We start from the raw sequence: 27685 nt of genomic DNA on the forward strand, positions 1-27685 counted from the left end.
TTAGCCTGTGATTGGCCCGAGTGCGACACATGTGACGTGAGTGTGCATTGTGATTGGTCAAAAAAAAGTGGCAACGTTTTTCAGGTAAAGTGCTTATTGGCAATATACAGTAGCCCTCTTTGATGTTTTTAAGTGTCGGTTATTATTTTTTGATAAAAATCAACCAGTAGCTGTTTATATTTCTGATGCTTGATATCAGTAAAGTGCCATTGGATGGGCCCAAGATATTACATTAGCAGCACCCAAAAATTCCACTAGATGACGCTGCAACCAATACTTCCTGTTCCTTCAGTTGCATGCTTTCAAAATGTGAGCACTGAAATTCAATTTAAATTCGTACGTGGTATTTGTTTATAGAAGCCCAAAAGTGTCAAAATTCAATAAATAAAAAGGCCTTTTTGAAATAACTATCCTTTTGATAAATAACAGACAATTATGTAATATGGACATTCAATTTTAAAATGAGGTTAGTATTATTATGAAAAGTGTTATGCTATTCTTTAATATGTAACTAATATTTTATTTTGATTAAATATTGATTATTTTAACAACGTCATACTTTTTAAAAAATAATGACATATAATGTATTTTCAAGGTTTTGTAAGATAAGAAAACATTGTTTTACAAAGTCAGTTTTTATTACATAATGTCCTTTTCCACAATGGTCTTCTTTTACATAATGGCGTTTTACAGCCGAATGACTTGGCCTGTCAGTTTGGTTAACTTATTAAACTCGTTTAGTGAAAATGATTTAATGATAATCAAAAAATAAAAGATGATGGGAGTCTGAAACAAATTAATTCAAATGGAAAATATAACAACAAAAAGTAAAATAGCATCATAAGGGACTGTGTTCCATTTTGGTGTTCTCATACAACATGGTAACATACGAAAAGTCCAGCAAGTCAAATTAAGTTGTTTTGCTTAAGAAATCAAGATTCCAGTAAAAAAGACAATTTCCCTATTTTAGTGACAAATATTTATACAAAATACTGTAAACACAATTTGTACAGTTCATTAATGGGTAAAGTTTGTAGTAAATATCAGCCACTGATATGAAGGAATCTACCTTGCCAAACATGAACAGAAAGGACAAAAACTCTACAAGACTTGGTATTTGACGACAAAGCCATTGCTTCACTGGTTGTTGGCAATCCACATGGTTTACTTTATAGGTATCATGAACAACTAAACAGTTGAGCAAGACAAAAGTGACCTTTTCATCCCATCTTTTGCGGATGTGCTTAAATATGCAAAATGACAACTTGTTTCAAAATGGAATCAAGCATCCTCTCCTACTGCAATGTACAAAATGTCACATGTCAAGATGCATGCAACTTGCCTTACATGGACTTTACAGATCTCCACATGATTGTTTACCTCATAAATACAAATCCCTAATGTGTAATTGACACACCTAATGTTTGGGATCATAGGGGTTAGCAAAACTGTCACATAAGAACAGCTCAAATAAAATGTGGCACCTTTGTTGAGGCACAAAAAGGACAATATGGCAAAAATCGTCTATTATTCGTTCTTGCAGAAGGTCATCACATATCCCTTGAAGGTATGCCTTCAATTCCCCACTTTCATGTGAGACTAATCAATTGGGGCGACCTATTGATGGGGAGCGATGACAGGCAAACAGAAGCAGTCTTTCTCCTTCTTCCGCCTGCAAGTGGGTGTCGTTGCTGAATGGAAAACCTGAGCAACTTGAAATCCTTTCCATTGGAAGATTGCGTTGCTTTGTTCAACCTGCTAAACTCAAACAAAGACTTGTTTGCAAATAAGATGTCATGATGGGTTACACCATGTTGTTGCCCTCGCTCGCTTTGTCCACATACTGAAAAGAGAAGAACGCAAACGTGTTGACTTTCAGTTTTTTTGGCCACACCAGAACATGTAACGAAAAAAAAAAAGATTCAGGGGGCACAGCACGAGGGAACAGAGCAATCACCAAAGACATAGTTATTATTTATTATGCAATGGTGTGTTTTAAGACTTCCGCATCACGATACGTGTCGTGTCTTGCTGTCACAGTTAACGCAGAGCGTGACAGAAAGTTAATTTGGGATTATTTCCCGTGGGAAAAGTGTTATGAAATCTTTATCAACCAGCTTTCCATTATGGATTGTGTGCGACCTTACACATTTTTAGCAGGTAAATGTTTGTCTTTCAGTCTCTGGTCACTTAAAGAAAAGGCCACCATTTTAGACACTGGAATAGATTCTGTTGTCATAATTGTCTGTACGCCCTGTGGTGTGTACCTTAAAGTTAAAACTATATTGTAGATATAACATGAGATATTTCATTAAATATAGTATACTAAGTTACATTGGACCACTGGTAAAAGACCACATTTAAACCTATATATATATATATATATATATATATATATATATATATATATATATATATATATATATATATATATATATATTAGGGGTGTTAAAAAAAATCGATTCGGCAATATATCGCGATACTACAGCACGCAATTCTTGAATCGATTCAATAGGCAGCCAAATCGATTTTTTTAACATCCTTTTTTGATGGAAAAATATTCAACAAAACGTCTGACTTTCACACATTAAGCATGGAAGAATGTTATATTAATGGAACATTAAACCTTAATATTTTATTTCAATGCTGTTCAAACATGAAAAAGGTTACAACCTGTTTGTTAAATACAGTGACTCACTGAATGAAGTTTCAGATCAATAATAATACATTTTCATACAAATCTTACAGTGTACATGTATAAGTTTACTGAATGGTATTTTCTAAATATGAGTAAAAAGTCGCAACAATTGTCTTGTAAATTCATATCGGGATTAATCGGTATCGAATCGAATCGTGACCTATGAATCGTGATACGGATCGAATCGCCAGGTACGAGGCAATTCACACTCCTAATATATATATATATATATATATATATATATATATATATATATATATATATATATATATATATATATATATTAGGGGTGTTAAAAAAAATCGATTCGGCGATATATCGCGATACTACATCGCGCGATTCTCGAATCGATTAGAAAAAATAAAAAAAAATTTAAATTTTTTTTTAAGAGCTCAGAATTGTTCATTCAGTAGTCTTACCGATTCAACGTCTTATCATCATTGCCTTTTTGTGTGTGTGTGTGTGTGTGTGTGTGTGTGTGAATCGATTTTTAAATTTCCATTTTTAATGGAAAAATATTCAACAAAACGTCTGACTTCGGGTTAGGATTCACACCTTGAGCATGAAAGAATGTTATATGAACGGAACATTAAGCCTTAATATTTAATTTTATGCTGTTCAAACATGAAACAGATTACAACCTCTATAAGACTGAAATTTCAGATAAATAAATAATACATTTTCATATAAATCTTACACTCTACAAGCTTACTGATTAGTATTTTCTAAATTTGAATGAAAAAAAATCGCAACAACCGACTTCTAAATTCTTTGAACTTGAATACAGTACACCTTATTATTGCAAATAACATTTTGGATTTGACATCCACTCTAAAGTGACTCTCATTAACCCCAAATAAAGTTCAGCATTTTTCCATTATAGATTGAAAGATTACTGAAATGGCTGATTTTAAAAAGTGACATTTTAACAAGGGTGTGTTTTGCACCAACTTCTGATTTTTGCATTATATGCATGCAAGGAAAATCGGCAGTAACTGACCACGACTGCTGATTATCCTACGAAGGCTTTGAAAAACAAAAGGACAGAAACAGTCATCCCAAATGGATTTTTTTTTTCCCCCTCTTACGCATCAGTCCTGGCACATCGTCATTAAATTGACATTAATGCATCTGCTGAATGTTACACAGTGAATATGAATAAGGCATCTTAATGACCACAGACTAAAGTACACATTTACCCAGGTGTTCTTTAACGCCCTTTTTAACATTTGACACATCTCAATTTTCAGTGTGGTTAATGCAGTGCTTCTCAATTATTTTTTTTGCTAGCTCTAGAAAGAAGAAAATATTTTGTGATTATATTTAACAAGATATGCCTTTAAAAGTGTTGTACATACACATCTGCAGAGGAGCTAATACTTCTTGCACACTCTCTGACAATGAGAGCACCACCTCCACCTACTGTAGTGGATGTGCAATTTCATTTTATTCTAGCATGCAATAAACAAATAAATGGTCCCGCATGCCCTCCTATTTGACAAGGACTGGGTTAATGTATAATATTTGAGGTGTTTGAGCTGGCTGATCAACTCAAAGGCAACCATAACAAGACGCTAGGATTGATGCATTTGGAAAACACTTACTGAACTGATGAAGGGCAAGTTTAAGATGGAGCCAAGGACAGGTATCCTTCTGATGAAGCCTATTACAACAGGGAAGAAGCCCCTGGAGCCAGTGACAGAAAAGGAAAGATGAAAACAGACACATGGGTGTTGGCATTTATCAATTATTGATTGTCCTGCAAGAAATGAAATGAAAAAAAAAAATGCTGTTGTCGTGCATGGTTATCGTTAACCCCGGGTTTTCACCGGTTGCGGTTGCGGTGCGGTTGCGGTGCGGTCCGGCGACGCAAGCAATTAGATTCCATTCATTCGAATGGTGCAGTTTACACCGCTTGCGGGTGCGTTGCGTGTCGACTGCGGAAGGCCTGCGGCGTGCCGCAAGCCTTCCGCAAGGATAGCCTATTTTCTATTTTTGCCGGACGCCGCAGCGGTAGGCCTCCGGCAAATGGCAAGCTAGCACAAAACACATCGAGCGGGACAGGAAGACCGAGGCAGTTTCAAAATAAATTTCCGGTTACCTTTCAGAATAAAACACTCGCCAGCTCCTATTTCGCAAGCATGCTAGCAAAACGTGATGTGGGCGTCGCCGGGCCATGTGCTCATTCACGGTTTAGACACCAGCGAACATGGACGAGGAGAGGTTTATATTGGAGGTGGAAAACCACAAAATAATATATGACACGGCACATCCTTTTATTAAGGACTGTAATGTATTGTGAGTTTGATGTTCGCGATTGCTTGTTGTGCCCGTCTCGCTTGCCGTACTGAGCGGCAGCCGGACGGGGAAGACAGAAATAAAGAGTGGACCCGCACTGACCCGACTCTCGTTATTAATATACTTTACAAGGACAACCAAAAAAAGGATGCTGCATGGAATCTCATAGCAGAAGAGCACAGACATTCTGTATGTTTGTCGTTGTGAAATGCCACATGATCGCGCGCGGTCCCGCGAGACACGTTGGGAAGTGGGCGGCGACGGAGCTGCCGGACCGCAGCTGTGCGGAGCCGGTGTGGATTGACAAAAAAATTGACCCGTCCGGAGCACGCAGTCAAGACGCACCGCACCGCAACCGCACCGCAACCGCATCCAGTGAAAACCCGGGGTTAGGCATGCTTTGATCAGAAACATTTGGTTGAAGTCTAACCCCGGGTTTTCACCGGTTGCGGTTGCGGTGCGGTCCGGCGACGCAAGCAATTAGATTCCATTCATTCGAATGGTGCAGTTTACACCGCTTGCGGGTGCGTTGCGTGTCGACTGCGGAAGGCCTGCGGCGTGCCGCAAGCCTTCCGCAAGGATAGACCTATTTTCTATTTTTGCCGGACGCCGCAGCGGTAGGCCTCCGGCAAATGGCAAGCTAGCACAAAACACATCGAGCGGGACAGGAAGACCGAGGCAGTTTCAAAATAAATTTCCGGTTACCTTTCAGAATAAAACACTCGCCAGCTCCTATTTCGCAAGCTTTTCAGCAAAACGTGACGTGGGCGTCGCCGGGCCATGTGCTCATTCACGGTTTAGACACCAGCGAACATGGACGAGGAGAGGTTTATATTGGAGGTGGAAAACCACAAAATAATATATGACACGGCACATCCTTTTTATAAGGACTGTAATGTATTGTGAGTTTGATGTTCGCGATTGCTTGTTGTGCCCGTCTCGCTTGCCGTACTGAGCGGCAGCCGGACGGGGAAGACAGAAATAAAGAGTGGACCCGCACTGACCCGACTCTCGTTATTAATATACTTTACAAGGACAACCAAAAAAAGGATGCTGCATGGAATCTCATAGCAGAAGAAGAAGACGAAAAGGTTAAATAAAAAGAAGTCCACCTCTCGTTGTGAAATGCCACATGATCGCGCGCGCGCGGTCCCGCGAGACACGTTGGGAAGTGGGCGGCGACGGAGCTGCCGGACCGCAGCTGTGCGGAGCCGGTGTGGATTGACAAAAAAATTGACCCGTCCGGAGCACGCAGTCAAGACGCACCGCACCCGCATCCAGTGAAAACCCGGGGTAAATTGTGCCACTTTTTTGTGTGTTTACAGTACAAGTTTCACTGTTCTTGGTGTCCTCCTCTTACCTGAACAAGAGGAAAAATCCATATACCTCCAGCACAACACCGATTATGGGCCAGCCAATTAGCACCACAAACACACCTCCTAGGAAGAAACTGGTGGCTTTAATTTTGTGCTTTTGGAAAAAGAAGCGGAAAGTCCTCTCGAGGCCAATAACAAACGCGAGTCCAGCAACGAACAGGATCTAGTGGTCAAAAAGCGAACAGATATAAAACACATGGTGCAGTATCAAAAAATGAAACCAAACTTGAAATTGATTAAAGAATGCAACATCTGGGTATGAATGTAAAATGGCAAAACACATCAAGTGCACCCATGCAAAAGAACATACACACTCACATTCCCAATTGCCAGGAGTGCTTTGTCAAAGAACAGGATCATCCCAAAGAAGAGGAAAAACACGCCGAAGCCTGTTAACCCCATTCCGATTTCTGTTGGGCACACATATACACATGTCCGATCAGTTTTCTTGACAGGGAGATGGAGAGAGAGAAAAAAAAAAAAAGGCTGTTGATGCAGAACAGCTTTGTGGATTGACTGATAGGAGAACTCTTGGTGCGCATACCGTCACTACCTCGCAACTGTGACAGATGACTTGTTCACAGAGGCTTATCTGAGCTGTTTACAATATTATGAATTTAACAAGGAAAGGGTGCTGCGTAAAAGCAGTCGCATTCCAGAGCAATTTTTCATCATCACAATACAGTAATTGAAATACAAATTAAATGGACTGAAGGTGAACAATTATTTTATTATATTTGCCTAATACTTGACTTCATTTTGATGTTTTTTTTGCAAGAAGATAAAAACAACCAGTCTCATACTACTAACAGCACAGAGAGCTATTTGCACGTGTTTTGTGATTCTCAGTATGTGCATGCAATTTGTTTAAGACTGCAGTTTGCATACAGCCATCTTACATAAAAATAAAGACTAGAATGCATGCTCAGACCAGCTAAACTGGAACTCAAGCTTACTCCACTGGTACAACAGCATTTTATAAATGGAGGGAAAAAAATACTCTATAAAAGAATTCAATGGAAAAAAAATGTATGCATAATATGTTTCTGTCATACATGTTTTATCATAAGAACCACAACCCTGCTATCTAATATATAATTGTTCATCATTGTCGTCATTATTATCAGGATACAAATAAGTTTTTAAGACTTGTGTTTGAAGACTATCCAAATAAACAAAAGATCTAAATCACAACGATGATGGTGTGATTTGTACTTCACGTGTATTCTATTTTATTCAGCATTGTTCCAACTCTTGTTTTGTTTTTCTTTCCGGATGTTCAAAACAAGTTCAATAAATTCAGAAATAAATCGTTAGTACACAAAACAAAAAGTCACCGAAGCGCAATGTAAGCATGGCTGCAAAAATAAAGAAAAAGAAAGCTAGCATTGCTAGTCACAGATGCTAACAACTAGGCTGAACAAGCCGGCTTTGAACAAAAAGGGTAAAGCTACTTGGATGATCATCAATAGAAAGCCTTACTTTGCGAGTCCGTTAAAGAAATCATCTTGGCACTAACGTGACCAGTAAGTGTAAAAGATAAGTAAAATATTGGCAGCTGCCACCATAGAGGCTCCTGGCTGCCACTGCAGCAAGAGCCACGTCTTCCGGAAACACACCCTCGCTCAATGACAGTTTCCGGAAGAACCTTGTGGTGCGTTCAAGACAGCGATTTATTAACACATGCTAGCTTCACAATTGAGCACTTACGATATATCCATGTCAGTACGACACTGAATCCAATATTGAATATATGTTATGGTATGTAGACGTTTAATTGCTTGAGTGTTCTGGTATTTTTTGTGCTTTAGCTGTCTTTAGTGCATGTGTATCTTGAATGTTTTTGTTGTTGTTGTTTTTTTAATTGCGTCAAACAAGTCACGTACATTTGAAAATAGGATTCAAGATTTACCACACTTTACGCTTTACTTTACATATTAACATATCTGCATTGTATGTTTACATTTTAATGTAAATAAAATGGGTGAGTTGGCGCAAGCCAACCGACGAGTTGTAGTGGGTCTGAATCTGAATGCCAGACACAAGTCACAATGGTAACCTGGGAGACAAAACCCAGGGCACAAACTGTTTCTTTTTTTTGTCCTCATTGTGTGGCGGCATAGTAACCGTCAAGTGGGTTCAGCAACAAGGAAAACAACGTTCGACTGATTGCTTCTGTTGTCACATACTCCTTAAGTATTTGCTTTTTAGTAGTTAATTGCGTTCGCTAGAGTACATTACTTTCTTTAACGTGATTTTACTTTAGCTATCTTGCTACTCAATGTACAGTTTAGTTGAATTCCAGGCCAAATTCAACACATTGTGGAAAGCTCTTTACTTTTCTTATGGTAAAGTTCGAACATTATTCTGGTAAACTGGTGGTGATGTAAATGGTCTGCAGAAATTGTAACGTACACCATTCTAAAATTCTTCTTTCTTTCTTGCAGGATTCATCTTACATTTTGACAGCTAGTTAAGGTCTGTTCACATCATGGATGGTCGTGGTCAGGCAAATGGTGAGTCTGGTGTGCGAAAGTAACTACAAAATGGATGTTGTCGTCTGTGCCAGGTGGCAAGAGAACCTAATGGGTCCCGAGAGACATAATGAACTGTGAACGTGTTAGCCTCAAAAGATAAACACGTGTGCAGGTGCAAGACGTGTTTGCATGTTTGAAGACTGAATTGCCCATAACTGGGATGCTTTAATGCAATCATTACTGTTGAAATCTTTTAATTTTCTGTAACATTTTGTAACTTGTTCCTCTGTGTTATGATTCAGATGTTCAGAAAGAACTGGACTCTGTGGAGGCGGAGCTGGAGCTGGTGGAGCTCCAGATAGCAGAGCTCCTCGAAAAGAAAACGGACTTGACTTTGCGCAAGAACACACTGCTGTGCAAGCTGGAGGAGGCCTGTGATGCTGCATCTGCATCATCTTCATCAAGCCAGACTTCGCAAACTGACTCTGAAATTAGTACAGAGGAAATGCAGCACTATGATGGCACAGGTACCTTCAACTTTATTACACTTCTTTACCCTGCACACTACGGTCACCTTTGACACATACATAAACATTTTTAGGAGACATCTGACATTTTTTATCCTCATTTTCTATCCTCAAATTCAATAAATCATGAAAATAAATGAACTTAGCGTGATGTCCTTTCACTGTGACAGAAGCTAGATGTACACACCTCAGCAACTGTAATGTATTCAAATGTGTTTCCTGCTTAGACATGTGACCACACACGTTAGTGACACCTGGTGGCCAATTTAGTGACCTACACGCAACAATCACAACATAACTGACAAAATGTTTAAATCCATTTAGAGCATGAATAATTAAGACCCTCTGTAGTAGACATGGAATATCAGTATGTTGTTTTTGTCATAATCTTTTTGCCTCTGCTTGTCACTAAAAAAATAACAAATAAATTAACCCAAAAAAATATGGTCAGGGTATGAATAATTTGGGGCAAATCATTAATTCTGATCAGTGCTGTGTGAATTGCATTTACAAACTTTGCTGCATCATCTAATATGTCAAAGTGCAAAAAGTTTTACAGTGTTTTTTTTGTTTTTGTTTTTTTTCTTTCTGTTTTTTGTTTGTTTGTTTTTTAACAAGGAATGGTCATTTGTCAATAAAGTGAATGCTTGATATGATTGTAGGAATTCTCTAAACTCATAAAGCAATATAATCAAGTTTACAACCATGAGTCAATTACATTTCCTCATCTAGTGTCCCAATGTTTCACCTCATTAGATTTTGCATGGTCCAAAGATGTGACGCAGCACCTGAAGGATTCATTTCACCTATCCGAGTTCAGACCCCTGCAGCTGAGGGCCATCAACCTGACACTGTCTGGAAAAGATCTGTTTTTGGTGATGCCCACAGGCAGGGGGAAAAGTCTCTGCTATCAACTACCTGCGATCTCTTCCGACGGTATGCTAAGACCCAGGTCTTCCTTCCATCCATCCATCCATCCATCCATCCATCCATCCATCCATCCATTTCCCAAACTGTTCCACAACTGATAAAATGCTGTACTAATAGTGTACTGTATGATACACACAAGTAAACAAAGTATACCTGCATGTGCATGCGTTGTAGGTTTTACACTGGTTGTGACTCCCCTGATATCGCTGATGGAGGATCAAATCATGTACCTGAAGTCCATCAACGTGGCAGCAGAAATGCTCAATGCTTCAAGTAGCAAGGTAATAACTTGGGAATTCATTATTTTGGACTTATTTTTTAAACCATATGGCACAGTTAGGATGTCAGTGGTGGCAAGGGATACAGTATTAGGAGGGAATCCTCTGATCAATAACAAGCCTTCACTCAATCATATTCCTGCTATTACATCTGCAGTGTAAACCGATAAAAGTATATCACATGGGTGAGTACGCCGCACATGTTTTTGTAGATATTGCATTTAATCAATTCAGTGGTTCTTAACAGTGTTAGAGGTACTTTGACGCTCATGTACAGTAGGAGGATACGTGCATCTTGGTGCTTTGTTGAAACTACATACAAATAAATGCATAGGCATTAAATTGAAATTGGACTCTTAAATCCAGACTTCAACTCAAAACGGATAATCTGGAACACAAGATCCACATTCAAATCCTGAACTGTATTTGAATGTTTTTGCAGGAGCACTCCAAGTCTGTTTTAGCTGGTATGATTTGCAAGACGACCCCATTTAAGCTACTGTACGTGACTCCCGAGAAAATCGCCAAAAGCAAGATGTTTATGTCTCGTCTGGAGAAAGCCAACAATGCAAATCTTCTGAGTCGTATCGCTGTCGATGAGGTGCACTGCTGCAGTCAGTGGGGACATGACTTCAGACCAGGAAAGTGCTTGTGACGCTAACCCCACGTAAGATTTTGAGTTTTGCGAATGCACTGTACCCTATACAAAAATGTGTTGCCTTTGCAGATTATAAACTGTTGGGCATCCTGAAGAGGCAGTTTCCTAAGGTGCCAGTGATCGGGCTCACAGCCACAGCAACGAGCAGCATCCTCGAAGACTGTGCAAAGATCCTGTGTGTGCAAAAGCCAGTCTCACTCACAGCTTCGTTCAACCGCACCAACCTCTACTACGAGGTACAGCAGAGCCACGACAGCCGCACTTGTTCAAATGTACACACTGTATAACGTAAGCTTCCATTTCAAAATCATCAGCGTTGATGATAGTGTATTTGGAAGCAAAATGGGTCTCATATATATCTTTGTAGTTAGTAAATTACTGTATAACAAAAAAAAAAGTCGTAATGCTACAAGAATAGTCATGACTTCTATAAGTGAATGTCCAAATTCCCATAGTAAACTATAACAGGCTGAGAAGCCATATCCATATGCCATACAATACCACCATGCATATAAAAAGTCTACACACCCCTGTTAGCTAGGTTTTTGGGATATTAAAAAAATAATAATAATACCAAGGGTGTGTTGATGTTTTATTCCCATTGTATGTTGTCAGTCCTCTTTTTGCAATGTTAAAACTTATTACAAAATGATGACTACGTAGAAGCAAATGCACAAATCATAGTTTTACTCATAATATCGACATCTGTCAAGTCTCTGTAGATGCGGTATATGAGCCACTAATTATCTTTATGTCTCATAGGTTCGTGCTAAAGTTTCTGATGCTGCATTAATAGACGATATTGCCTCACTGATCAAGAACCGATACAAGGACCAGTCAGGTACTGCGGTTGATGAGACTCATCAAAGCTAAAAATGTTTGTCCTAATAATACATCTTACAAGAAGATGATTTTCCTTTTATACCACAGGCATCATATATGTGTTCTCTCAGAAGGACGCCGAGTCTGTTACCTCTGAACTCCAACAGAGGAACATCTTGGCTGCTCCCTACCACGCCAACTTGAACCCTGACAATAAGTCTCGCACTCATCGCAAGTGGACCTCTGGCAAAATCCAGGTACGGTATTTGCAATTTAAGACCAGCAGGTACATACGTGTGATGGAAGGAAAATGTTGTTAGGATTTCTTTTGATGCAATTTTTTTTTTTTTATTACCAACAATAAGTATACTTTTTAATATGCACTTATGCAGAGTGCTTCTCTGGTACAATTTTATGTCTCTGCATGTACTGTCTTGGTAATCATTATTTCATTGCAGTAGAAACACTATAGGTTATATTCTATATCTAACCATGGCTTAAGAGATTGTAACGCAAAGTGTCGAAATCAAAGTAAATAGATAAATAAGTTTGTCGTTTATGTGTCTAGGTGGTGGTTGCTACAGTAGCATTTGGCATGGGAATAGACAAAGCTAATGTCAGGTTTGTAATCCATCATACCATCAGCAAGTCGGTTGAAAACTACTACCAGGAGAGTGGACGGGCAGGTACAGTAATGCAAAAAAAAATATCGAACAGGTTCTACAGTGCCGTCAAAAAGTATTTTCCCTCTTGTCAAATTTGTATTTTTTTTACAGTTTCCCCACTATTAACGATGAGCGATAATCCAAGTAAACTTCCAGGCATCCATTTTTCCGAACCACTTATCAAATGTATTTTAAAAATACTATTGGGTCTATAGGGAGCAATTACTTTTTCCACACAGGGCCAGGTAACTTTCAGTATTTTTTTTCCTCAATTAATAAAATTGCCATTTAAAAAAAAACAAACATTTTATGTTCACTTGGATTATCTTTGTCGGTTATTTACATTTGCTTGATGATCTGAAATATTAAAGTGGGCAAACTGCAAAAAATGAGAATTTGAGAAGAGTGAAAATATACTTTTTCACAAAACTACTGATTTTTACTGATTTAAAAAATATATCCATCCATCCATCCATCCATTTTCTTGACCGCTTGTTCCTCACAAGGGTCGCGGGGGCTGCTGGCGCCTATCTCAGCTGGCTCTGGGCAGTAGGCAGGGGACACCCTGGACTGGTTGCCAACCAATCGCAGGGCACACAGAGACGAACAACCATCCACACTCACACTCACACGCACACCTAGGGACAATTCGGAGCGCCCAATTAACCTGCCATGCATGTCTTTGGAATGTGGGAGGAGACCGGAGTTTAAAAAATATAAATATATATATATATATATTTAATAAATGTCTCCAGGTCGAGATGATCTTCCAGCTGACTGCATTGTCTACTATGGTTTTGCTGACATCTTCCGCATCAGCACAATGGTAGTAATGGAGAATGTTGGTCAGAAGAAACTGAATCAGATGGTGGCTTACTGCCAGAATGTTGACAGGTAACACCTCCCTTCCGTCTCCAAATCCCTTCGACACTGTTCGATTAATAGATCATGTGATCTCTTTTTTTTTTTTTGCGTTTGGCAGGTGTCGGCGCTCTCTGTTGGCCGTTCATTTTGATGAAGCGTGGGATGAGAAACAGTGCAACCAGATGTGTGATACATGCCGCAATAGAAAAGGTTTGTGTGTTGTGTGAGATACGATAAGTCAGTCAGAGCCAATTATGTTTTTAAGAGTATGATGATAATGTGAAAGGCAGCCCTTGAGGAGGATTCAGCTGCATATCTCCTTAAGACTGCAATGTCTTGCTGAAATCCCATCAAAGCGCCTTATCCTCAGCGGCAGTATTCTTTAATCATTTTTAAAGGATTGCCCACATGCTCTTCGCTGCTAATCAAATTTGCATTAAGACCTGCGAGTGACATTAAAAATCCACTTTTTTTTTTTTTAGGCAGATCATCATATATGCATCCATATATTTACATTCACAGGAATTCATGCAACTAGTGTGATAAATATTTTATATTTCTATAACTTAAATACAGTGTGTCTATTAAAATGCCTTTTTTTTTGTTTTAAAGATGTAATTTGAGTGCTTATAGCACCTTTTATTGGTACGAACTGTGAGCTGTGTTTTTTTTTTACCTCTATTTAACCAGGAACAATAACTGAGGTACAATAACGTCAAAGGGAGTCCTAGCAAAGACAGGCGGCAGAAAATTGCACACTAGACAAGACATAACAATGCCCCCCACCACACAATCATACCACAATTGACACACTCCACATAGTATAGTAGACATTACACAGGTGTGCTAATACATAACAGACAAATAAAACTTAAAAAAAAAAAATAGGCATCATCAATTTAACAAAAAAAAAAAAAAACATGTAGGCCTAGTGTAGAGCTTAAATGAAAAACACACTGGGGAGAAAAAAAACAAGAAAACAAAATGAAAAATAATTGGATCTCCTACATAGTGGAAAATCATCCAAAACTTGTTGGTGTTTTTTTTTTTTTTTTTTTGTTATTTTATTTAGCTACTATCTTTTCAACAAATTAGGGCCGGTGTGGAAAATACATAATTCATTTGAGGGGGGAAAAAAATGACCATGGGTCGTGGGTGAGCGCTAGCCCATCCATTCCCAGCTGACTTTTGTCACCACTCATGTACAAGGCACATGTCAGAAAACCCTTTCACAATTCTACACTCTGATCACTTAGTCTTCGATGAACCTTAGATGACATTTTTGGGGGTGTGGGAGGAAGCCGCTTATTCCAACAACTGTGCTGCCACAAATGTCATCACGCTCCATTTGAAGAAGAAGAAAAATAAAATCTAATCTAATCTAATATCTCTACATTATCAGATGTCGTCCTTATGGACATTACGCAACATGCCAGGCAAGTGGTGCAGATTTTGGAGCTTGCGGCATCCATGGATGAGAAGCTGACTCCTCTCAAGTTGGTGGAGGCCTGGATGGGGAAGGGTCCCACCAAGCACAGGAAATTAACGGAGACCACCACGCTGTCTCGACCGCAGGCTGAGGATGTGATTGTCTACCTGCTGCTCCAAGCATACCTCAGGTTACTTTACATCTTATAGCATAGCACTGAATGACCTCCAATTCGGAAACATTTTGTGCTTTCTGAGAGGGGTACCGGTAGTAATTTTAGCACAGGCAATGTGATTCATCAAACCTGAGACGATAACCTTGCTGCCATTTTGGAGCTTCTGAATGGCTTTTAATAATTCTTATTCCGCAAACGCAATATTAATCAGAGTACGGGTGCTGGCACTTTCGATAAAATGCCTTTAAAAAGGTTTTGTTTCATTCCCTCTACTAAACATTTTTTTGTTTGTTTTTGGTTTGCTCTCCATTAGAGAGGAGTTCAGTTTCACTCCATACACAACCTACTTCTACTTCATACTGGGCCGCAAAGCTCCCCTGCTGAAGAGCCAAACTCACAAACTGAGCATGAAGATGCGGACGGCATATTCCCACTCTTCATTGGTGAGTTGAGTTATAAATGTTGCTTTGTATTTGCTCATTTATCTCATTTGCTTCCGAGCTTTTCTGAATACTTTAAATTTTCTGCAAAATCAACCCAAGAAATTGACAATATTACTTTATAAAAAGTTAATATGGGGAACAAAAGGTGGGGCCCATTGATTAAAATAAAAAAAAATAAAAAATGACAGTACTGTACATCGACCTTCATTTTTACGCACCAATTTTTATCATGAAAGCATAACAGCAGAAATCTTCAGAGCCCCATCTTATGTCTTTTACAGTATTAATGTGTTTCCTTATACAGTCTGCATTATCTCACACAAGTTGTTTATCACATTAGTATTTTATTAACTAAATAATGTAAGCTGTGTTCACACATTTTCCACTTTAATGTCAGGCTCTGATTTTCATGCTCCTCTTAACCTTTAATCTACTGTGTTTGTGACATTTAATGACCTTTTGCTCATTTTCTCTAACCACTTTCTTCCGACATTCATGTGTATATGTATGTGATTTTCATCAATATCACATTAGAATAATCGCTCACATTTTCTAAGGCTCAAGTCCAGGTAAGTTGCCACTGAATCAAATGCTTCATTGTTTTGACTTTTGCCAAATATATAGGCTATTTCATTGCGTTTTTTTAGTTACATTGTATGAACACTAATTCCCATGTTCCTGCTTTTACTATTTTTTTACATGATTAATTGTGTATAAAACCATTGTAGTTAATGTCGATTATTATTAATCACTACACAATGATATGTTCGCTTGATCTCCTACCAAGCATCACCACCTGGAAATAAGTTAATTCTGTAAGACTGCATTTATCAAAATGTAGGTAACTCTGCCAAGGGATTGCTAAACTGAGCAAGCTTCTTAATTATGCAGCATTTAATATATCAATGTAACAGAATTACTGTATGCATCTTTGACCATATGATCAATATGTGCAGTAGTTTACATTTACCGTATTTTGTCTAATGGAGGCCAGTTCTCAATTCATCACCTCTTGGTTGCTGACTTGGAAAAAGCTTAGCTGCACTTGTGATTAGAAGTTTAGATAAGATTTTTTTAAATTAAAGTTTGGTTTGGTGCGCAAATTACAATATATTTAGGATTTTTTTTCTCTAATCTACTTTCCAGACAGGGTTGAAAAAATATACAGACACAGACAGTGACTTTGAATAATAATATCATATTATACTATTTAGAATAATATTTTATGAAGTGCCACCTCAGGGGTTTGGTGCAGGTCAAGACACACAGCCAACTCAAATGATTCGGCCTGCAGGTGATCGCACTACATTCCTAGGCCTATCTGTGTTGCACACAATTTTTTTTGGTGTGCTCAATAGTCAACTTGTGGCTGATCTGATGGTACGTCATGTTATTTCTTTACTATTGTATACCCCTTTATGCTAACTATGTTGAGCAAGAAAAAAGAAAGTGGTTGGACGAATACGTGCAATATGAATTCACATGTATAACGGAATGTATGGTGTGCCACAGGGTTCGATTCTGGGGCCTGTGCTGTTTTCATTGTATCTGCTTCTATCTAACTCATAAGCAAATATTTTGGAATACTTTGATAATCCATCATGCTCAGTTTAGCAATCATCCTTGTATGCAAGTCATTTTTTTCTTTGGCCTATTGTGCACTCCCTTTTCGGAGTTGAAACCCTTTCGGGTAAATGCTGTCGTCGTTAATGGCCAACAGGTAAAAACACAGAGTGACGGGAGAAAAGCCAAAGTGGTACAGGGATCAACTCAGAGTGATGAAGATGCTCCAGTGTCCAAGAAAGCCAAGAAAGAGCGCACATAGTCCCCCTCCCCCTCATCCCATCCAGAGGAGAAGCTGACTAAGTACAGTCCATCATTCTTATTTTCTGCTCATCGCATGGCAATCAACAAACACTGGAACAATTCCATTTTCAATTGGCACTGAGAAGCAATTCTTATCCATGTCAAACTCTGGAGCATGCTTAAACTAACCTATAGTGTTATGTCTGAAATTGGGTGCTGCGTGGTTCATTTGTTCCCCCAATATGACTACCCCACTTTGTAAATAGGAAAGGTATTTGGAAGGGTATTGCAAAGCAATCCCAAAGACATACTGAAGTCTTACTGTTAGAATTAGAACTGTTCCAGCCATGAAGATCTCCCCGTCCCACACCACCACTTTTAATTTCTGCTGCTGTCGTGACGTCCGTAATGTGTAATTGATTTTATTCTACCAATCAAAAATCATGCGCTTTATATCAAGTACACACTGACAAGGAAAAAAGAAAACAGTATTGCTGATACGGGATATCAAAATGAACTAATTCCACAGGTTAAAAAACAACAATTTGTAAGATTAGTTTTAATGTTATTGCCATTAAAGTTGGGATATTGATCTAAATTAAATCACAATTAATAATATGGAATAGTCATTATTTTGTGAAAAAGTACAAACAAAGCAATACTGTTTAAAATATTAAACCGTTTTGTAATACTTCAGCTATTTACATATCATTGCAACTTTATTATGCTTTTTTTTTTCTTTTTCAGTGTGGCTTTATTGCTCCTTTGTAAATGTATTATAATGTTTATAATGAAATCTAAATGACCGAGTTAGCACGCTAAGCTATGGAATGCAGACACTATAACATCACTAACATTTAAATGACGATTGCTCGGTCTGTTTCTAGTGTTTTCAGCTCACTAAATATGGATTCATGTCTTTCTTGCAATAAGCACAATTTCTTGATCAGATTTCCACACTGACACTCGTTTTCATTACGACAGGATGTTCCAGCTCCCTGCGAGGATGTGACTGATAAAGCCTGTCACTCCTTCGTAAAGGAGAGCAGCTGTCTCCCCCAATCGAAGCAAAAACCATTTCAAGCAAGGAAAGCGATCAAGCCAGCTGATGAGACGGACAAATGTGCTGGTGAAGATGACATTGTGCCCCAATGTGTAGTTGACGTCAATGTTGAAGTAAATACACCAGCTAAGTCTTGTTCTAAACGTAAATCCAGCACCCCTCAAAGAGCACGAAAGAAACCCCACGCAAATGCAAAAACATCTCCGTCTAAAGTTGCTGAGCCACAAACGTGCACAGTCCCCAGCTCTCCATCCCAGGCCTCTTTTATTTCCCAAACTGCAGCCGAGGAACTGTGCGACCTGCGCAACTACTACAGCAATCAACTTCGGAGAATAAACAACATCTCCCATGAGTATCTGGGGCAGCCCAATCAGTCGGGGCTGCTGTCATGTATCAGAGAACCTTTCAAGTCCCTGCGACTGCCCCGCAGGATGACCATCAGACAGACGGCCCGAAGCTTGTGGACGCGTGTCAGCGGTCGGAGGAGGCTGCTCCGCTGCTGACCATCACTTCCAAGTATCTCTGTTGCAGTCAAATTGTAAAGCACTCGGGAATGTAAGTGGTTAGTTTGGAAGATAATATTAAATGCAATGTTGAATTTGAATCACAGAAGTGTATTTTGTTGGATGTATAAAGACATATGGTACGGTACAATAAGGTAAGGTTGGAAAGAAAAGAAGTTGCTAAGCCAGATAGTCTTTTGAGTAAGTAACAAAACCTTGACATCACTTTTCTAGTGCTCGTCAGAGGTCTTGTAGCAACTTTATGTACTAACAGAAGCAGACGCATATAAATTGAGACAAATAGAGGGCTGAGTACAGATCCCTGCGGGATTTTACAGTAGCTGCAGTTTGGACTCTGGACCAAATGATTCCAAATGTGAGCGCAATGTTTTTGACACACGACCAAATCAAAGTTTCACCAATGTCATGGAACAGATTGTATTGTGCACCTGATATGGGATCCAGTAACTTAAGTTATGCACAGAAGCACAACCCAGTAAAGTTAAAAGGCCTCAAGCTTTTATCCTCCGACTGTCGAATGGATTTGAAAGCCTGCAGCTCACATGCAGCTTCAGTCCCTCGCTCTTTTCACGGTCTGACCTCTGGCCGGCGTGTACGTCTCGAGAGAGGGAGCTTTCATCACTCCAAATTGAATATTCACATTGCTGTCATTTGAAATATGGAATACGTCCACGACCGTGTGCCACATGAACCATATCAAATGAGCAGAGCCAGAGACAGTGGGGGGAAAAGTGAAACTCAATTCAAAAGGATGGGAGAGTGATAGAAGCAGAAGGGGGTAATGTAAGTTGGAACGGAAAAAAGAGACAGATGCTAGGTCGACTTTGCAGTATTCATTTATTCATACAGCATCTTGTGGTATCAAATAAGAAATAAAACATGTGGCATGTATCTTACACTGTGAATAAATTATCTTAAAGATTAGACCTTATTTCTCGCTCCCTGTCCTCAAGCATCATTGAATATTAATTCAAATAATCTTCCTTTGCCGGATGTTTGCATTTTATTCTATATTTTGATCCTAAAAATAACCCATGAATTTTGGATTCAAAGTTTGTCTTTATGAGAGCAAAAAAAAAAAAAGTAACTGAAGTTACACCTTGTCAAGGGCACCTCAATAGTCAGAAAGCAGACTGTTGTTTTTATGTATTTATTTATTTATTTTGGTATTTATTTATGGCCACTGTTCGACTTAAACCTTCCATTACCAAAGCCCCTAGCATCCATTAAATAATCCTTATGTACCAGACCTTAGAGATGGGATAAGAGGCTTGCTCGTCCTGGAGGGGCTCAAAGTAGGGCCGAAATGCACAATTTGTAACTGACAAGGCATGGGCATAATGAAGGATTATTGGATTGTTGATTTTTATGACGCAATTGTGGGAAAATGGAGAGCCCTTTTTCAAGATGTTATTCATTCCAGGTATGGCGGCAATGGAAATGGGGAGACATGCGTTTGTAAACACGAGGACACGTTCGGGAGAGCTGCATGGGTGCACGTGCAACACACACGCAAAAAACAAAACAAAACAAAAAAAAAAGGATCAAAAGCAACTATGTTGAAATTCTTCTTTATGATTCCTGAAAATCAGAATGCCACTGAATTATTCATTGAAGAGAAGCTTCATGTCAGTAGGAGGGAACACAAGTCCTCAGCTTGATGCCATTCTTTCTTCTTGAGTTGAAAGTGGAGGGTGGGGAGCTCGGCATGTACTTTTTGCCAGGAAGACCAAAAAAAAAAAAGTCATTCAAATTTTGTGAAACGTGATGGAAAAGTCACACTTGCAGTTAATCGGTTTCAGCTAATCGTAATTAATTTGTAGGGCAGTTTTGTTCCTGTTTTTATCTTTCCAAGAATGTTTTGTTTTACTTTAGTTTTAGGGCTGTCACGTAAATATTTTTAGAATCCATATTTCTGTTGATGATCCCATTTGCATCCCATCCTACATGAGCTACTTCCTCTCCATTCTGATTTCTGATTCAGACTGCGTCCATCCTCTTCCTTCCTCTCCCATTGAGATGATTGCACAGTGCACGGTGAGAAGCACGCACGAGCAGGAGGCCTGTGAGCTCAAAAGCAGAATTAGTGTATTCATTGCTCATTGCTGAGGATCTGCAATCATTATGCCTGCCCCACCCTGCAGTGACGAGCTCCCGATGAGTAGCCACTTCTTCCTTTTCAGTCAAAGGAGGTAAGCTGCTTCTAAGCATCAGCTTCCACTTGATCAATTCTTTCAAAAACGGTAGCAACAGTTCATCCAAAAGCTGTGACGACTCGATTGAGTCGATAAAGAACAGATCCCAAAAAGGCAGGCTCGGAGGAGGAAAACAACCTCGATTTATTCTCTTGGAAAAACCGAAATCACAAAGCTTGCGCGCAGGCAAGACAACGAAATTTTCAGCGGTGCCCCTGCACACAGGCGAGGGACACGGCAGTAACAAAGGACACTTGCAAAAGGCAAGGAGGAATTGGAAAACACAAAACTCCCGCAAAAGGCAGGGAACACGAATGTAACAAAAAGCGCTTGCAACTGCAAGGAAAACTAACATAACCAAAATCGCTTGCAAACGGCAAGGAGAACTAACGTAACAAAAAACACTTGCTAACAGCAAGGACAAGAAAAACATAACTCACTTGCACCCGGCAAGGACGACACGAAATGTACACGGAATCAATCAACACGAGTATATCAAACAAAAGGCGACGCGGAAACACACACGTGAATACAAGTAAACTAAAGACGACGGCAGATTCAAAAAACTTTTACCAACAGGGAAACGCGGAGAACACTTGGACACGGAGGTGAGCAAATAATAATCCGACAGCGTGCAGTGCTGCTCGGAGTCCTTTTAAAGTCTTGATTGCCAACTTGATGCAGGTGTGGGGCTGGGAAACGCCCCCCTCGTAATTGGCACTGAAAACACACACACAAGAGCACAACAGGGCTGAGAACCGAACCATGACAGTACCCCCCCCTTAACGGACGCCCCTTGGCGGACCACCTGGTTTATTTGGGTGTGCAGTATGGAAGGTCTCGAGCAATGACGGGTCCAGGATCCAGGAGCGGGGGATCCACTGGCGCTCTTCGGGTCCATAGCCCTCCCAGTCGACCAGATACTGGAAGCCCCGGCCCCTGGGCCTCGAGTCCAAGATTTCTTTGACCGTGTAGACGGGATCTCCACCGACCAACCGGGGAGGAGGCGGAGCTGGTTCAGGAGGATGCAGAGGGCTGGGGGTCTCTGGCTTGAGGAGGGAGACGTGGAACACCGGATGCACCTTGAGTGAGGGCGGCAGTCTGAGCTTCACTGTAACAGGATTAATGATTGAGAGAATCTCGAAAGGTCCAATGTAACGCGGACCCAACTTCTTGGAGCACCCAGCAAGGTGCATGTCCCGGGAAGAGAGCCAGACTTTGTCTCCTGGCTGGTAGGAGGGTTCCGGACGCCGCCGGCGATCCGCGATCTCTTTGTTGCGGACCGCCGTGCGGGACAACGCCGCTCGGGTTTCCCGCCATACCTTGTGGGCCCGCCGAAGATGATGCTGGACCGTGGGCAGTTCAATGGAACCTTCCTGTGACGGGAACAGGGGTGGCTGATAGCCATAAGCCGCCATAAAAGGTGAGCGTCCAGTCGCTGATGACGGCAGGGTGTTGGTGGCGTACTCGATCCAAGAGAGGTGAGAAGACCAGGATTCAGGATTGTGTAGACAAACACATCGGAGGGCTGCTTCGAGGTCCTGGTTGGCCCTCTCTGTTTGGCCGTTTGTTTGGGGGTGATATCCAGAAGACAAGCTGGCGGTGGCCCCCAGCAGCTTGCAAAACTTTCTCCAGACCTGGGAGATGAATTGCGGCCCACGGTCTGATACCAAGTCCATCGGAATGCCGTGGAGCCGAAACACGTGACGGATGAGGAGCTGTGCTGTCTCCCAGGATGACGGTAGCTTGGCGAGGGCGACAAAGTGAGACAGCTTAGAGAACCGGTCTACCACGGTCATAATCACTGTGTTTCCTCTCGACCTAGGGAGGCCTGTGATGAAGTCCAGGGAGATGTGGGACCATGGCCGCGACGGGATGGGTAGCGGCCGTAGTAGACCCACCGGAGGCTGGTGGGAGGATTTGCCGCATGCACAAGCGGTACAGGCCTTGACGAATTCGACAATGTCCTTCTTCATTTCTGGCCACCAGAAACGCTGGCTGACGAGGGCAAGAGTCCTGTTAATTCCCGGATGACATGCCACTCGTGAGCTGTGACCCCACTGCAGGACCTCCGCCCGCAACGGGACAGGAACAAATAGTTTCTCGGCCGGGCATTCCCCAGGAATAGTGATTCCCTCCAGAGCATCCAGGACTCTTTTTTCGATCTCCCAACGCAGCGCGCCCACAAAGCAATGTTCTGGCAGGACCGGTTCTGTCCCGACCTCGGGAGTTGCAGCATCATGCATTCGGGACAGAGCGTCGGACTTCTGGTTCCGGGAACCCGGGCGATAGTTCACGACAAAGTTGAATCGTGTAAACAGCAAGGCCCAGCGTGCCTGCCGTGAGTTGAGTCTCTTGGCGGCCCGGAGGTACGCCAGGTTTTTGTGATCCGTCAGAACCTCAAAGGGCTCCTTGGCGCCCTCCAGCCAGTGTCGCCATTCCTGTAGCGCCAGGACAATTGCCAACAGCTCCCGGTTCCCGACGTCGTAGTTGGCCTCAGCGGGGCTCAGTCGCCTGGAGAAGAAGGCACAGGGGTGGAGCTTCCCGTCTTCTGGCGACCGCTGGGACAGGACCGCCCCCACTCCTGAATCCGACGCGTCAACCTCGACCACAAAAGCAACATCGGTATTAGGGTGGACCAGTACAGGTGGGTTGACAAACAACTGTTTTAAATCATGGAACGCCTCTTCGGCACTAGGTGTCCACCTAAACGGGACTTTACTCGAAGTCAGCTTGGTAAGTGGGGCTGCCCGTAAACTATAATTCCTAATAAAACGCCGATAGAAATTGGCGAAGCCCAAAAAACGTTGCAGCTGTTTCCGTGTCTTGGGGCTCGGCCAATCGACCACGGCCTGGGTCTTGACCGGATCCGCTCGAAGTTGCCCTCCCTCAATGATAAAGCCCAGGAACTGAACCGACTTAGAGTGGAATTCACACTTCTCCGCCTTAACGTAGAGCCGGTTCTCAAGAAGGCGCTGGAGAACCAAGCGGACATGTTGCCGGTGTTCGTGCACATCGCGTGAGAAAATTAAGATGTCGTCCAAATAGACAAAACAAAAAATGTTCAGCATGTCCCTAAGGACATCATTAATCAGACATTGGAACACCGCTGGGGCATTAGTCAAACCGAATGGCATTACGCAATACTCAAAATGCCCGAGTGGGGTCTTGAAGGCGGTCTTCCACTCATCCCCCTCCCGTATCCTCACCAGATGGTAGGCACTACGCAGGTCGAGCTTTGTAAAAATTCTAGCGGACTGTAACGGGGCAAATGCTGAGTCTAACAGGGGAAGCGGATATTTATTCTTTATGGTAATGTCGTTCAAGCCTCGATAATCTACGCACGGACGGAGAGTTTTATCCTTTTTCTCGATAAAGAAAAACCCCGCACCTACGGGTGATTTTGACGGTCGGATCTGACCGGTTGCTAGTGAAGACGAAATATATTCCCGTAAGGCGTCCTGTTCCGGCTGGGACACCTGATAAAGGCGTGAACCCGGCAATGGCGCATTTGGGATCAACTCTATCGCACAATCATAAGGCCTATGGGGCGGCAATGCTTGCGCGCGATCTTTGCTAAAAACCTTACTTAGGTCATGGTATTCCTCGGGGACATGATCAAGACAAACGGGTTCTGGAGCTAGGCTAACTGGTACTGTGGTAGCCCCTCCTGCCGACTTCAAACAATGAGCATGGCAGAAGGGACTCCAGTTCTCTAGGGCCGGCTTCTCCCAATCAATATCGGGATTATGAGTCTTTAACCACGGCAGGCCCAACACTAGAGGAGCAGAACGGGATGGCATAATGAAAAAGCTCCTTCTCTCAACATGGTTCCCCGAAAGCTTCAAAGTAAGTGGTCCGGTAACATGTCGGACCTGCGCCAATAACCGCCCATCGAGGTCGAAAACCTCCTTAACCTTCTCTAATGGTTCCATCGGACTCCCTAACGCCTCGACCACACACGGGTCGACGAAGCAATCATCGGCCCCCGAATCTATGAGTGCCTTAATTTTAAGATTCATACCGCCATCGGACAACTCCCCTGTCAATTCTAACCGTTGAACATCACAGCTAGTCCTACTCGCAAGGCTAGGTTCGGTTCCCCCCGGCAAGTGCTTACCCTGGTTCGAGTCAATTCCAGACTCCTGGGTCTCCTTGGCCCGACCCCCCAGTCGGGTGGTTGGTCGCGTCCGACGTGGTGGTTTCGCCGGGCAGGAAGCCACCCGATGCCCTGGTTGACCGCAGTAGAGACAGGCTCCCGTGAGCCATCGACGGCGACGCTCCTCGGGATGCAGACGTCCACCTCCGACCTGCATGAGCCCCCCTGTGTCAGCTGGGGCGCCCGGGAGGGAACGTGCTTCTGCGTCGTCGACGAGGCTGAGTCCAGTCATGCGGTGGTTGACGGATGGCCCATGCCGCTCACAGACACGCTCTCGGTGCCGTTCACGTAAGCGGTTGTCCAACCGAATGGTGAGTTCTATAAGTCCCTCGAGAGAGTTCGTATCGTCACGGACCGCCAACTCATCTTTAAGTACAGTGTTCAATCCACGACGGAAAATGCTTCGTAAAGCACAGTCATCAAATCCGCTTTCCGCGGCCAGAATTCGAAACGCGATCGAGTAGTCCGCGACTGATCTTTCTCCTTGCACTAAGTCTAACAACCGACCTCCGGCCTCCTTCCCCCTGACTGGATGGTCGAACACACGTTGAAATTCTGAAACAAAAGTCGGGAAGGAGGACCGGAGGTCTGGTCGTGAGTTGCTCACCACCATCGCCCAGGTAGCGGCTTGACCAGACAGGAGGCTCATAATGAAAGCAATCTTAGATTGATCACGAGCGTAGGTGTACGGTTGCTGATCGAAAATAAGCGAACATTGATGCAAGAACTGACCGCAACCACCCGGCTGTCCGTCATAGCGCGACGGATGGGGCAAAACGGGTTCCCTAGGAGCTGCTGGGGGTGCCAACGTGGCTGAGTCTGTTCGCGGAAGTTCCGAGTTTAGCACTCCGCGGGAACCGAGCTGCTCGAGCCTCGCGAACATCTCCTCGCACCGGTGAGCAAGCCTGCCTACCACCTCTTGGAGTCCCACCAAGGTGGTCTCAGTTTGCCCAACCCGTTGCCCCTGGCTGGCCAACGCCCGTCTCACCTTCTCCGAGTCTGCGGGATCCATGGTCGGATTATTCTGTGACGACTCGATTGAGTCGATAAAGAACAGATCCCAAAAAGGCAGGCTCGGAGGAGGAAAACAACCTCGATTTATTCTCTTGGAAAAACCGAAATCACAAAGCTTGCGCGCAGGCAAGACAACGAAATTTTCAGCGGTGCCCCTGCACACAGGCGAGGGACACGGCAGTAACAAAGGACACTTGCAAAAGGCAAGGAGGAATTGGAAAACACAAAACTCCCGCAAAAGGCAGGGAACACGAATGTAACAAAAAGCGCTTGCAACTGCAAGGAAAACTAACATAACCAAAATCGCTTGCAAACGGCAAGGAGAACTAACGTAACAAAAAACACTTGCTAACAGCAAGGACAAGAAAAACATAACTCACTTGCACCCGGCAAGGACGACACGAAATGTACACGGAATCAATCAACACGAGTATATCAAACAAAAGGCGACGCGGAAACACACACGTGAATACAAGTAAACTAAAGACGACGGCAGATTCAAAAAACTTTTACCAACAGGGAAACGCGGAGAACACTTGGACACGGAGGTGAGCAAATAATAATCCGACAGCGTGCAGTGCTGCTCGGAGTCCTTTTAAAGTCTTGATTGCCAACTTGATGCAGGTGTGGGACTGGGAAACGCCCCCCTCGTAATTGGCACTGAAAACACACACACAAGAGCACAACAGGGCTGAGAACCGAACCATGACAAAAGCTGCTCAAGTACACATTTCATTTTGTGCTCCATTACTCTTTGGATGGATTCCTGTGATGACATCTTTTTCTTTCCAGTTAGGTATGGAGGACCAAAACGGCCAAAATGAAAAATAAGAAAATGAATAAATAAATACATGGATAATAGTGAAACTAAAAACGAATGTAAAAAATATAATTCCAAATTAAATACAATTTTTTTTTAAATATAAAAGCAACAAAATATAGTCATTAAAAATTAAATATAGTAAATAAAGGTAAAAAAAAATACAAAAATAAAAACGAGCTAAAAATAATAAAAATAAAAAATATCTTGCTGGCTTGCATGGAGCGCTCGAGCAATGTTACCATGACTAGTTGTTTTGTATTTATTTGTTTACTTATATGCACTATATATATTTTGTTGTTTTTATTTCCATTTATATTTATTTTTGTATTTAAATTTTGAATATTTTTATATCCGTTTTTATTTGCACTTTTATTTATTTATTTTTAATTTTTGGCAGTTTTGGTCCTCCATAGTATGGTGGCTTTGATTGCCTTCCTACTTTTGTAGTTGGTATCTAATGA

General features: G+C 41.8%; 2 protein-coding genes across 9 annotated transcripts in view; one reads left to right on the top strand and one right to left on the bottom strand.

Annotated features, from left to right (window-relative positions):
* recql (RecQ helicase-like) overlaps positions 1–21111 on the top strand; it is a 40818-nt gene extending 19707 nt beyond the window's left edge. The window contains exons 1-16 of one of the 7 annotated variants that reach the window (XR_013279241.1): positions 7993–8133; positions 8820–8888; positions 9152–9376; positions 10133–10312; positions 10481–10587; positions 11027–11222; positions 11309–11478; positions 12005–12083; positions 12173–12321; positions 12633–12750; positions 13485–13623; positions 13712–13803; positions 14996–15212; positions 15511–15640; positions 18431–19064; positions 21018–21111. Coding sequence is in view for 6 of the 7 variants with exons in the window: in XM_077501262.1 (XP_077357388.1) it covers positions 8864–8888; positions 9152–9376; positions 10133–10312; positions 10481–10587; positions 11027–11222; positions 11309–11478; positions 12005–12083; positions 12173–12321; positions 12633–12750; positions 13485–13623; positions 13712–13803; positions 14996–15212; positions 15511–15640; positions 18431–19012 (2409 nt within the window). In the remaining variant the exon portion in view is untranslated. Of the gene's footprint in view, positions 1–7984; positions 8134–8412; positions 8721–8819; positions 8889–9151; positions 9377–10132; positions 10313–10480; positions 10588–11026; positions 11223–11308; positions 11479–12004; positions 12084–12172; positions 12322–12632; positions 12751–13484; positions 13624–13711; positions 13804–14995; positions 15213–15510; positions 15641–17360; positions 17507–18430; positions 19114–21017 lie in introns of those variants that run through there. The other 6 variants (XM_077501265.1, XM_077501264.1, XM_077501260.1 and 3 more) reach the window with 6 other exon arrangements.
* golt1ba (golgi transport 1Ba) lies at positions 963–8008 on the bottom strand. Of its 2 annotated transcripts, none has more exons than XM_077501274.1 (5): positions 7855–7894; positions 6691–6782; positions 6357–6535; positions 4303–4384; positions 963–1843 (listed from the first exon to the last, which is right to left on the bottom strand). In XM_077501274.1, the coding sequence occupies exons 1-5, from the start codon at positions 7877–7879 to the stop codon at positions 1805–1807; spliced, it is 417 nt and encodes a 138-aa protein (XP_077357400.1). In that variant the 5' UTR covers positions 7880–7894; the 3' UTR covers positions 963–1804. The 2 variants fall into 2 exon arrangements, with proteins under 2 accessions (XP_077357400.1, XP_077357399.1); XM_077501273.1 differs by lacking the exon at positions 963–1843 and adding an exon at positions 3701–3724 and having other exon boundaries at positions 7855–8008.
* Positions 21112–27685: the final 6574 nt, after the last annotated feature.

This window comes from Festucalex cinctus, chromosome 16 (assembly GCF_051991245.1).
Source record: "Festucalex cinctus isolate MCC-2025b chromosome 16, RoL_Fcin_1.0, whole genome shotgun sequence".
Lineage (NCBI taxonomy): Eukaryota > Metazoa > Chordata > Actinopteri > Syngnathiformes > Syngnathidae > Festucalex > Festucalex cinctus.